This window comes from Rana temporaria, chromosome 13 (assembly GCF_905171775.1).
Source record: "Rana temporaria chromosome 13, aRanTem1.1, whole genome shotgun sequence".
NCBI lineage: Eukaryota > Metazoa > Chordata > Amphibia > Anura > Ranidae > Rana > Rana temporaria.
The window spans coordinates 51,109,434-51,122,806 of record NC_053501.1 but is presented as its reverse complement, the minus strand read 5'-3'; the positions used below and the strand labels follow the sequence as shown (position 1 = coordinate 51,122,806).

The following is a 13,373-nucleotide window of genomic DNA, read 5'->3' as shown; positions in this document are numbered from 1 at the left end:
CTGTTATTTTTTAAAAAACTAGGCCAAATTTTTCTGCCTGCACAAAAGAAATGCTGGTCCATTTTGCCACCACTGTGTATCGAGTAGGCCTGAATGTTCCACCAAATGAAACTGACCCACGTCTGCCTATGATGACATGGAATACGTGTGCATATACAATTCAGTGCCTTGGTAAGGCTGATTTTCAGATATCCGTAACAGAAATGCTTACAATTTGCACAGTCGCATAGTACAACAGTTATATCTATAATAGACCTTTTTCTTTTTTTTCTTTTTTTTTTTTTTTAGAGGAATTTACTGCAGGATGAAGAAAGCCTTTGTTTGGCTCCTTGCAAAATCGGCAGGTAAAGGTGACCCGAGGACAGGTCAATTGAGTGAATATATGACAGAGGCTTCTCCATGCTTTTTTGACTCTTAAAGTGTGTTACTAAACTATCTTGGTCTCCCACAGTACACAGATCATGAAAATGCAATATTTTAGTAAATTTAAACTGCTGAATACCTTTTCTCATCCGCCTCTAAGGCTCTGTGCTATCGGCAGATGGATTGAGGACTGTGGAAGAGGGAGAATCAGAGAAGACAGGATCTAACAGCTTTTTTACACAGTGCCGAGGATTAACCCCTTAAATTCCCTTTTTTTTATTATTTTTTTTATTTTATTTTTTAGACCTATAAATATGTAATATTTTTATTGAAAATACTGTATTGATAAAAATGAAGGTCACTGATGGAAACAGCGTGTGTTATTTTTATATCTATGAAACAGTGTTTTTGAGTTATGCTGGATCCAATCGGCTCAGATATGGGGTGGACCTGACCTGCTCTAGAACAAAAATCTTTTTTTTTTTTTTTTTTTTTTTTAACTTCACTCTTCAAGATGCAATTTTGGCAAAGTCCTGATAACACTTAAAGTATTACTAAGCCCACAACAGTAAAATCAGTCTGTATATACAGTAAGCACGCTTGTTAAACTCACTGTGGAACCTATGGGGATAATCCCCTGCATTGTGTAAAAATGCTGCTTAATCCTGTATGCACAGATCCTCCCCTCCCTACACTGTCCCCCTGGATAAGATTGAGCCGTTCGGAGTCAGGCTGCCACATGCTCAGTTTGGTGTGTATTGCTGGAGAGGTTTTTGTTTACTTGGGAGAGTGCATGTTATCAGCACTGTCCAGACAGAGGGTCAGTGGTCCTGCAGCATCATAGGACAGCTCAGTGCAGTATGAAAACTCCTTCTACAAGCTTCACAAGGAACTGATAGAATTCACAAGACTGCTATATACTGCTGATGAGAAAAATATTTAGCAGTTTATGTTTACTAAAATAATTGCATGTCCATGTTCTGTGTACTGTGGAGACCAGATTACAGTAATACCTCGGTTCACAAACTTAATTGGTTCCAAGACTCTGATCGCAAACTTAGGCAAATTTTCCAATAGGTTTCAATGTAAATCAGGTTAATCCGTTCTGAACTTTTTTTTTGAACCACAAAAATGTGAAACAAAGTACAGTATGAAGAGAGAACACTAATGCCGCGTACACACAGTCGTTTTTTTGTGATGAAATAAAACGTTTTTAAAAACGTCATTTAAATATGATAGTGTGTGGGCTTCACATCGTTTTTTGTCTTCAAAAAAAACGACCAAAAAATAATTCGAACATGCTTCAATTTTTTATGTCTTCAAAATGTCGCTTTTTGTGTCATAAAAAATTATCGTTGTGTGGGGCTAAAACGACATTTTAAACGACGTTTTAAACCCAAGCAAGAAGCAAAGTTTTGAGATGGGAGCTTGAATGGAACAGAGTGCCGTCGTACGTGTTGTACGTAACCGCACTTTGCTAGAGTATTTTCAGAAAAACTATGGTGTGTGTGGGCAACGTCGTTTTTTATGATGAAGTTAGAAAAACAACTTTTTTTTACATGATGAAAAACGTTGTTTATTTCATCACAAAAAACGACCGTGTGTACGTGGTATAAGACATTGTCACCTTCATTACTGCTCCGCACTTTCTCCTTACTACCATGCTTGCTCTGAATTTTCTTTGGAGCCATACTGGATGTCCGGTAACAGATACAGTATGTGATAAAAGAACACAAGCTTTACAGCAAGTGTGCACAGGGATGTAGTGTACAGTATGTAGCTCAAAAGCATACCAAAAGAATTTCTCAATACTGTGTCTTCACAGTACACCTTCCAGTGTCTGTGACCATGCCCACGTGTCTGGCAGAGAAGATGGCTCTTGTGTATGTGAACCGAAGCAGAGTTTGGTACCGACGCAAATTTTTGTGAACAGAAGTTTTCGTGAACCGAGGCATCACTGTATAGTGAATGCAGTGGACTGGGGTTTAGTAACACTTTTATTTCCGAAGAGCTCAGATTGCTGACGTTTATTAGACAGAAGGACTACAAATATTTCGAAGGGCTTTGGCCTGCCACTTTCCATTATTCAAACCTAATGCGCGTGATGTGTTTTTTTTGTTTTTTTACAGCTATGAAAAAGCTCGCTGTCCCCTGTGATATTCACACTGATTATTTTTGTTGTGTTTTTGGTTGTGGTGCACTGAAAAAAGGCCATGTCCTGTATTCATGTTGCAGTTAACCACCAACCTGCTAGTTTCATAGAGACGAACAGTAATGAATGTAAAGCATATGATGGCTATAAATCATAGATGTGAACAGACTCTTGTGGGCTCCTGTACCTCACTTGAAAAGCAATCTTAGAATCATCTTTTTAGAGTTGGTTTACAATGAATGTGGGTTTTAAATCGTGCAAGTTCAGCTGAACTTGCACGATTTTAAACCGGCATTTCTGTCCAACTCCGGGGGCGATTTGAGAGACACATCTGTGCGGGTTCATCCACAGATGTCTATTGAAATCGCCCCCGAAGTCGCCAAAAGTAGTGCAGGAAATATTTTTGGGAATCGGTGTGGCACTGCCGCAAAGTTGGCATCGCACCGATTTGGACGGTGCCGTTGCCAACAATAGGCTCCGATTTGGCATGCAATTTGTCATCTCAAAATCGAATGTCATATCGGCCCAATGTGAACGGGTGGATAATTATAATGAACAAGGGGCAAAACAAAGTTTCACCTTGACCAGTGCTGTTGGAGAAATTTAAAGTAGAATTCTAAGTATGGCTATGTTTGTAGGGGTACAGTGGTGCATCTTTGACCAATGTAAGTATGCATGTTACCATACTGGCCAATTCCTGTAAAAGCTTTGTAGACATAGATATTGTGTTCTTTGTCGAGCAACTGCCCTGCTGCTTGGGTAACACAGGAGGTCACATGCTTTAATGGACAAGGTGGAGATCATGACGTCACCATCCTATTGGAAAGAATCCAAAGTGTTCTCTGAATGGTGCCCATGCTGTGCAAGCAGTTTCATGTGACCTGGAATTCAGCTGTAATATTTAAGCCCCCATTCAGGAGGTGTATTTTAGAAGAAAACTAAATTGAGGAAGCTCCTGAACTATACCCACACCAAAGATGACCATAGCTAGTAAGTTTTAGCTTGTATATATTTTGTTTAGAAAAGCTGCATACTTTTATATTAAATGAATGCTTAATGGTAATTTATTATGTTGTCTGTTGTTTTTATGTAATTCTATGGGTGTCCTTTTCTCCTAGCATTCTGGTCTTAAAGCTTTAGTAAAGTTTGCAGAGGCACAAAGAGTCACATGTCACCAGCCCACAATACAGAGCCATCTTGTGCAGCTACTGGCAGGTAATGTGTATATTTTGTGTGTAGTTTTATGCCTTTCCATTTAAACACAATGAAAAAGTAGAAAAAAAAAACTGTTATATATGACAAGCCATTTTTAGGTTTAAATTGGCCTTACTTTTATTTATTAAACATACTTGAGAAGCATTATAGAAAGGAACAGTTCAGTATGACACTATTGCTAGTCATTGGTGCATAATGTTTGATCAAGTTTGAACGCCACAATTGGTCTTTTCATGCTATCAAAAGCTAGCACTTTCATCTAACTAGGATTGAGCAGATCAAGGTAGCCAACACATAACTGATATACATTTCTTTTTTGCAAATTGAACAGCACTTAAATATCACTAGCATTAAATGTTAATGATCAGATAAAGCTGCCAGTGCTTTAAATGTTTAATTGCAACTATGTAGAAGTTGTGGACGTATACTCAAGCTCATTTTATTCTGTCTTGTGTAGATTTCCTTAATTTTGCCAGATTGACTTAAACATCCAGAAAGTTTGACAGGTCTTGAGCATCTTGCTAGGCCATTACCTATGTGTAATTGCTTTCTGTGGAATGTAATTGGCAGAGTACTTTATATACCTTGATTGGTGAAAATAGTGCAAATGTTGTTACAGAACCTTTACTGCAATAATTTAGTATGACATTGGAATAAGAAATGTTTGATTGTCAGAAAAGTGATGAACATAAAGTGCAATCAACAGTGTTGACACAATCACACTTAGTATTTCAGTGATCAAGATTTGTCATCATCTCTCTATTTTACGGTAATGTTTCACCAATACTGCCGTCTTCCGATTGGTGACATTTTTCTCTGAACAAAAAATAACAGCAGTATGATGTACTGGCCTAGTGCATTACCAAATGAAAGTTTATTAAAACATACTTCCAAACAGCCAATGGCTAAAGGTGTTGAGAAAAGCAAACCAGCTGACAGGTCGATATATGGATATTTTGCACAGAGACCTAGGAATCACTCTGATTACTGATGCTTTTGCCTAGATTAGACTAAATTAGAATTAGACTGGTCTAAGTTGCTCTATGGAAGAGAGCTTGTCCACTCGAAATGCGTCTGTGTGCATTTGAATGATTCTTGGGTATCTGGACCTAAATGTCACTTGGGTTTTGCTCTTCTCAACGCCTTTAGCCATTGTCTGTAAAAAACAATTTGGACACTTTGTCTTTTATACATTTTCATTTCATAAAGCACTAATCCTCTTTGCCTTTTTGTGTGTTGTGTGTTTTTTTAATTATTTTTTTTGCATATTGATGCATAATATACAGATCGTTTTGGGCAAGCATTATTGCCAGTATACATTTCTTGAATTTGTAAGTAGCAGGGTATTCCCAAACTATGAACTTACTTTCCGAACCAGACATGTCATGTGGTCTTATGCTACCCTATACACTATGCATTATGATTGTACAATCTCCTTTAGTAATGCCTTTAATTATGTAGTGCAAGGAATATAGTAGAAAACACCAGTAGTAATTGCTGAGGTAGTAAACAGTCAGTGCACTGGCTTGTAGTGTCGTCCTAGTGCTCAAGAAAACCTGTAGATAAAAGAAAGCTGTCTGCTTGATCTTCCACAATAAAGAAATGTATAAATCCAGGTGTGGTACGAAATTGTACAGGGCTAAAACACTTAAAGCGGAGGTTCCGGCCACAATTTCACTTTTTAAATATAAATACCCTGTAATACACAAGCTTAATGTATTCTAGTAAAGTTAGTCTGTAAACTAAGGTCCGTTTGTTAGGTTGGTTACAGCATTTAGACACTTTATAAAATAGAAATTGACTGGGGCCATCTTAAGTGTGGCATCATGAAACCAGACTGTATGACTTCCTGGATTTCAGGCTTGCAGATCTCGCACATGCTCAGTGCTGCACAAGCAGTGTCAGATCAGGTTTCAGCACCTGTGCTGTCCAAGTCACATGATTCTTTGAGACTGGGGAGTGCACAGACTCCTGGTAAGTTACACCCACTACATTCCATGAGTCTGTGCGGTGCATTAAGCACCTAGGTGAAGGAAGTGGGAAGATTAACTATTCTGCCTAGCAACAACACTTTGAAGGCATCTAAAAAAAAAAAAAATTTCGTAAAGGACTAATGACATTTTTTTAAAACTACTGTGTAATGTTATATTTATGGGTGGAACTCCACTTTAAGCCCTGTATTTTGTACAACACCTGGATTAATTGTGGAAACTCGAGCTGCTGGCTTTCCTTATATACATGTAGTGCAAGGGCCTGCCAGATTTTGATACTAATTACAATAATTGTTTAGGTTTGTCCTCCTAATACATGTTTTTTATAAATATAAAGGAGATTGTACAACCATAGTGCCTGGCCAAAGTCATAGCCACAGTCGTGCAAACATCATTTACTATATTTGTAGTTGCATAACAACTGTTGATGTTGAGGTCTCAATCTTAAAATGATATGTTTCTAACTACGGTACTTTTTCACCTATACTAACAGTGTTCCTGCCAAATTCAAAGCTTGAGGAAACTCCATCCTTACTGTCTGTAGATGCGTTCCATCTCCTAGTAAGTGCCCTCTTTTATTGCAATTAACTTTGCAGTCCCTATGTGCTTCTTATGCTCTAAACCACTACTAATAAAACGTAACATCAGGCAAAACAGAAACCTCAATAAAACATCCAAAGAAATATACACGGTTAATAACTTGACAGTGTCTGGTATTTGTTTCTGTATGGAATATGTAGCATAAAAAATATTGTTTTGATACTTTTTCAGCCTGTAGAAGTCTGTTTTGGCAAACATATTGGTGTGATTTACTACAACCCGGAGAGTGCAAATCTGTTGTAGTTCTGCATAGAAACCAATCAGCTTCGAGGATTTTTGTCAAAGTTTAATTGAACAACCTAAAGTTGGAGGCTGATTGGCTACCATGTACAGCTGTGCCAGATTTTGCCACTATCCTGTTTTTGCTTTGCTCCCCCAGAGTCACGTTTGGGCAGATTTCAATTATTTTCCATTTACCTCTTTTTACTGTCACAAACGCATGTTGGTGGTAACTGGTGATTTTACACACACACTCTCCTTGCAGGTGTCAAAAGTGTATGTGTTTCTTCAAGTGTCAAATGGAAGCTTCTACACACCTTTAAATTACCTTTAGTGCATATTTTGCTTTTCATGAATTGTTGCACTAATAATGTGTGACATAAATTGTAACTACCATAATTTTTTTTTTCTCCAAGTTATCTGCTTTCAGAAAAAAATCGTGTTTGGAGATTTTATGTAATTTTCAGGCCTTAAATGATTTCTTTAACTATTTGCCATCCTAAGACACACCCATGCTTCCTAGGGACAAACTTTACCAGGATCATGACAGCAGCTGCAACTGTGATCCAGTATCAACATTTTAAGTGGGCTTTCATGTTAAAGTGATGTGAGCGCAGGGCCCTAATTCACAATTGACTCTAAATTGATAACCTGTAAAGGCTTTTAAAGCGTCACTTATTGACAGTTTTAGCTTGTTTTGTATAAATGTATTGCACAACATAATTACATTTTTATTTTGCTAGAATATTGGGTATTTTGTTTGTGTGCAATACATTTCAATTTGGGTACAGTGTAGCATGACCGAGCAATTGTCATTCAAAGTGCGACAGCACGGAGACATGAAAAAATGGCCTGGGTCGGAAGAGGTTGCAAGTGGTTAAAACACACTGTGTATATAGCTGGTTGCTAAGCAGGATCGGGAAGCAAGCCAACGTGTCCTTAACCGATGAGTCATTGGCTGCCAGCGGGGTTTTCTGCTAACAGCTGAATGTTTTAAAATAAATATAATAAACATTTCCCCCCCCCCCCCCCCCAAATCCATACCAAGCCCATTTCTGAGCATGCAGTCAGGAAAGGGATGAGCGAGCACCCCCCCTCCTGAACCATACCAGGCCGCATGACCTCAACATGGGTGCTTTGGGGGTGCCTCCCCCCCAAAGCACCTTGCCCCCATGTTGATGGGGATAAGGGCCTCTTCCCGACAACCCTGGCCGGTGATTGTTTGGGTCTGCGGACAAGGGGCTTATCGGAATCTGGAAGCCCCCCTTAAAGAAGAGGGCCCCAGATCCCGCCCCCCTATATGAATGGGTATCTGGTACATTGTACCCCTACCCATTCACAAAAAAAAAAAAGGAACAAGCTAGTTTTTGACAAGTACTTTATTAAAAAAAAAAATAGCTCTGAGCCGTCTTCTCCCGCTAATGTCGGACACCCGCTATAAAAAAAGCGTCTCTTCTGTGGCTGTCTTCCTCCATTGTGTTGCCCGCTGTCTGGAATCTTATATAGCCATGGGGTGTGGCCATCCGATAACCTCACCCGGAGAGCCTATATAATAGATGCCAGACAGTGGGTGACAACAACACAGCGGAGGAAGATGGCCACAAAAAAAGAGCGGCTGTGTTTTTTTTTTGTTTTTTTTTAAAGCAGGTAACCGGTGGCGAGGGATATAAGATGGCACGCGAGATGTCGGCGGGAGAAGATGGCTTAAAGCTTTTTTTTTTTATAAAGGAATTGTGTTTTTCACTGCTTTTTGAGGTGAATGGGTAGGGGTACCATTTTCAACACGAAAAAATACGATGTAGCCGATACCCCCCCCCCCCCCCAAAGCATGCATCCCCACCCATATTGAGGGAATGAAGCCTGGTGTGGTTCAGGAGGGGGAGGGTGCTTGCTCATCCCCTCCCTTTCCTGACCTGCGGGTTGTTTTGGATTTTCGGGGGACCCCACGCCTTTTTAAATCTGGTGTTGGTGGGGGGGGTGTTCCCTCCGAATCCATACTAAACCCGAAGGACCCCCCACGTGTGTGTGTGTGTGTGTGTATGTATATATAATATATATATATATTGTATATTTTTAATTCTCATATAGCAACCAGCTATATACAGTGTTGAAATAAAAACTGCAAAACGCATCAAAAATCTTATCACACACACACTTGCGATTCTATTGAACTGTAGTACATTTCTGCAAACTGCAAAACGCACTAAAAAACGCATAGGTGTAAATCTAGGGTAACAATGGATGAGCAGGATATTTAACATTGAAAGTGCAACATGTACAATACAGATAAGAGCATTGTCCTCTTACTGTTCTCTAAATGTTATGGAGTCCTCCTCCATGTCTATCAAGCAGCCTCATCAAATCTTGTAAAATAATGTGCAAAAAATGTCAACCCCCTTTATAACGTCTACTGTGTTTTAATTTTCAACCTCTACATCCCCACCAAGTGTTCTGGCTTCCAGGAGATGGCTATTCCCATTTGGTACTAACCAGATCACAATGGCTAGGGGGCTAGGTCCAATCAGACTGTTAACTCTTTCCAACGAGGCAGACCATAAACATAATAAATTTGAGACTGCTCTCCAAACAATTCAGTCATGTCCTTGAGTAAGGAAGCAGGCTTCAGCCACCGTCCCTGTAAGTTAGCCATGCGTGGTTAATATGTGGGGACTCTAGCTTAAGCCTGCCTCCTTAATAAAGAATGTGATTGATCGGTTTGGAATGCAGTCCTGGATTTAAAATTGCTGTGAACAGAGTGGGACCTGCTACAGAAGGAGTCGGCACCCAGTGTCGAGAGTGAGTCGACAAGAGGGGACATATAGGAGGCTTTCAGGCGGCATTATCCTTTATATAATGTCACGGGCAGAACATCATTTTTTTACTTTTACAGATGGCCCTGATCAGTATAGGTCAGTGTTTCACATCTTTTGAAGCCAGGTTGAAATTACAGGGGGAGAAGAGGAGGCCCACTGTTTGAATAGTCTGAATACATTTCCCTAAGGTCAAATTGTAAAGGAACCAATCAGATGGATTGTAACGTTTTTGATTGTTTTCAGTGGGTTTTAGTATGTGTGTATAAAAAAAAAATCTTCAGCCATGTGATGCATTTTATTTAATTTCTCTCTATCTTAGGTGGGGTCAGTTTTGGCCTTCCCATCTTTATACTGGGAGGAAGGTGTGAACCTTCATCCTTCACCCCTGGTTTCTGCTTACAACCATCTCTACCTCCTCCATCTTATTACTATGACCCACATCCTACAAATCATTTTCACATCTGCTGCAGGTAAAATAATTAAAACCACAAAACAGTCCAAAAGCCTTTTAAAAGTATATATTTTTATTGCATAGACTGTGTTATTTTTGTTTAATTGGTTTAATTTCTTCCTGTAAAATAAAAAGTTTTAATAAAGGTTGAGCTGGTTAAAAAAAAGCCTCAGTTCCCTCATACAATGCAACCTTCCAGGGCTTTGCTAGGTGTAAGCTGTATAAATCACATATCCACAATAATTCACAATCTAGATACAAGGTAGTGCGGTGTAACGTAAAATGATTGTAATGGCTTTTTTTCAAGGTGAAAAACCTGTGTGCAGCAGTGCCCCAAGCCCCCCTAAAACTTACCTGTGCCCCATTTTGATCCAGCAATGTGCACAAGGCCCTCGGCTCTCCTGGGTCTCTCGCTCCTCAAGGGGAGAATGGGGGCGGCTGAGCTGCACTCCCTGCGTCAATGGGCACATTGACGCAGGGAGCTGCTTGCTATGGGAGAACTAGGCAGGAGGGAGGGGCCTGGAGCACCAGCAGGGGACTGGCAAAGAGGAGGATTGGGTCAACTCTATGCAAAATCACTGCACAGAGCAGGTATGACATGTTTGGTTTAAAAAAAAAAAAAAAAACTTTTAATGTCACTTTAAGACACAAGTTCAGTGTTAAACTTTAAACAATTCCTTATTTTAATGTAATTTTAATAAGGAATATATACACTTTTGGTTTTGTGTTTAACACTGAATTTATGTTTATGACTTAAAGTGATAATTTAATTTACATTGTCCCTTCTATTTCTGCATATGGATGATGGCATGGTAATTATTTTAAAGTGGTTGTAAAGTTTAGTTATTTTTTACTTTTACTTACAGGTAAGCCTATAATAAGGCTTACCTGTAGGTAAAAAAAATATCTCCTAAACCTTTACGGTTTAGGAGATATTCCCTTTGCAATGTGCCGCTGAATGCAGCGGAGCATGCGCACAGGGGATTTTCGGCTTAAGGCCCGGCAGCCACCGGACCTTGCCGGAAAGAAGTCTCGCGCGCGCATGCGTGGGAGTGACGACATCGCAGCTCCAGCCAATCACAGCGCTGGAGCCGCGATACCCGGAAGATACACCTAGGCGAAATGTCAGCTGCCTCAGCGTGGACCAGGAGGAACACCGACACCTCGTTCTAAGGTAAGTATTTCATAATGAGCTAGTATACGGTGCATGCTAGCTCATTATGCCTTTTCCCTTACAGGTGTAAAGAAAAAAAAATCTGCGGGTTTACTACTGCTTTAATAAAAATAACCTATCTAAGTACCTTTTTCCTATGTGATATACAGCTGTCGCATGACCCAGCTCTTTCCCTGCAGACATAAGCAGGAGAGCAGGAGGAGTGTTTAGTCCTTTTCTGCTGGTCACAGAAGAAAACAAACTGCTATATATATATATATATATATATATATATATATATATATATATATATATATATATATATATATATATATATATATATATATATATATATAATTTTATTATATGTGTGTCTTTTTTTTGTTTATAGCGCAACAACAAAAAACACACAAGTGATCAAATACCACCAAAAGAAAGCTCCATTTTATTTGGGTACAGCATGTCATGACTAAGCAATTTTCAGTTAAAGTAACGCAGTGTCGCATCGCAAAAAATGGCCTGGTCGTGAAGGTGGGGGGAGGTAAATCTTCCGGAGGTCAATTGGATAATAGTGGTTGCATTTGCCGTATTTATCAGGGGAATTGCGCGCACCCCCAACCTGGAAGGGAAATTTCAGAAAAAAAAAATACTTGGTTTGAATGCCCCTCGTCGGTGTCTTGCCCGGCGTCCATCTGCGGTCTTGTCCGGTCCGGCGTCCATCTGCGGCATCAGTGGTGTCCTGCGCTGTCTCCGAGTCGAATCCCTGCTTCCCGCGCTGAGTTTGAACTGTGCCACCGACATATACCGAGCGCAGTACAGTCGGGCACGCTCAGAAGTGTCACCGCGAGCGAAGCCGAGCCTGGCCGAATGTACCCGAGTCTACTGTGCTCGGTATATGTCGGCGGCGCAGTTCAAACTCAGCGCGGGTATCGGCGTATATCGCGCACCTACGATTTTCCCCTTATTTTAAGGGGGAAAAAGTGTGCGGTATACGCCGATAAATACGGTAGTTGTAAGCTCCTTGTTTTGAAGCGTTGCCTTGCTTTCAAATGAGACTGGGGTGTTCTTTTAAGCAGCACTTCACCCAAAGCATGTGTTACAATAAAGAGGATGTAAAAATATGAATACAATGTGCTGCTTGTTGATCACGTGAAGCTAGACTTGAACATCATAACAAATTGTTTATCGGTAGGCTTCCTAGTCTAAAGTATTGGGAGAATCTTGTATATACAGTATCTTACAAAAGTGAGTACACCCCCTCATATTTTTGTAAATATTTTATTATATCTTTTCAGCTGTGCACTCAGTACATTGTAGCAAAGTGTAATTTATTCAGTTTTGTCACATGAAAAAATATTTACAAAAATTTGAGGGGTGTACTCACTTTTGTGAGATGCTGTAAGTGGAGCATCCTAGGTATAGTAATGTTCTTTAAAGTGTTAGAATCTCTGAAACAGAATTGTTGGAGTTATTTTATGCATTTAGATGGCCCTCATCCATTCAAAGAGCTTGTGTTCTCAGATATCTTAATTATTGTCTAAAAATATAATTTTTTTCCATAGGCACTGTGCCAACTTTGTCCTTTGGTGATGGTGAAGAAGGCCTTAGTGCTGCCAATTTGTGTCGGGACCTATCACAACTTACTAATGGGTGAGTGACTTTTCAAGCTTGTTCAGAAATATTTACTGTTCTCTGTTTAAGTCTGCACTAGGGCTGCGGAAATTAATGATTAATTCCTCGATTAATCGTAAAATTTTTTGATCGATATTAATTTTTTTGATCGGTACTAGTGGTGCAACAGATCGTAAATGATTTGTGATCCGAATGGGTCACCATATGCGGATCGGCACACCACGTGATCCAAGGAGCTCCGCTGCTGCCTCGGCCATAGGAAAGGCCGCGGCTTCGGCCTAGCTCCCGGAGCAGTGGCCATCTTGGTCCTAGCCTAGCCTAGAGCGCCGCGCTGACGTCATCACCCGGCCCCAACTGCTCGTGTTCGACCGGCTTCTCTGGTAAGCTTAAGCAAGCACTAATCTTCCTATACAGTGGGGGAGATGTGGACCATATTACAGTGGGGGGAGATGTCTGTGGGTATTACAGTGGGAGAGAGGTCTGTGGATATTACAGTGGGGGGAGATGTCTGTGGATATTACAGTGGGGGAGATGTCTGTGGATATTACAGTGGGGACTATATATGGTGGCGATCCGAAAAATGTATGTGCGTTTATAATCAAAATTTAGTCCAAAAAAAAAGATTGTCGATTAATTGATTAAAAAAAAAACTATTAAACAGCCCTAGTCTGTACTGATCAAGCACATCCCATATTTTACCCTTTTGTACAGTAAATACATACACTTTTGTTATAGAGAATTTGATGTGATCAGTTATGTATTCATTCATCATGTTTGGAACCAT

General features: G+C 40.0%; 1 protein-coding gene across 1 annotated transcript in view; it reads left to right on the top strand.

Annotated features, from left to right (window-relative positions):
- UBR1 (ubiquitin protein ligase E3 component n-recognin 1) overlaps nt 1-13,373 on the top strand; it is a 158,744-nt gene that overhangs the window by 133,101 nt on the left and 12,270 nt on the right. Inside the window, 6 exon segments of the mRNA XM_040333640.1 lie at nt 23-171; nt 289-344; nt 3,634-3,730; nt 6,215-6,282; nt 9,673-9,823; nt 12,520-12,607. Of these exon segments, the coding sequence (XP_040189574.1) occupies nt 23-171; nt 289-344; nt 3,634-3,730; nt 6,215-6,282; nt 9,673-9,823; nt 12,520-12,607 (609 nt within the window).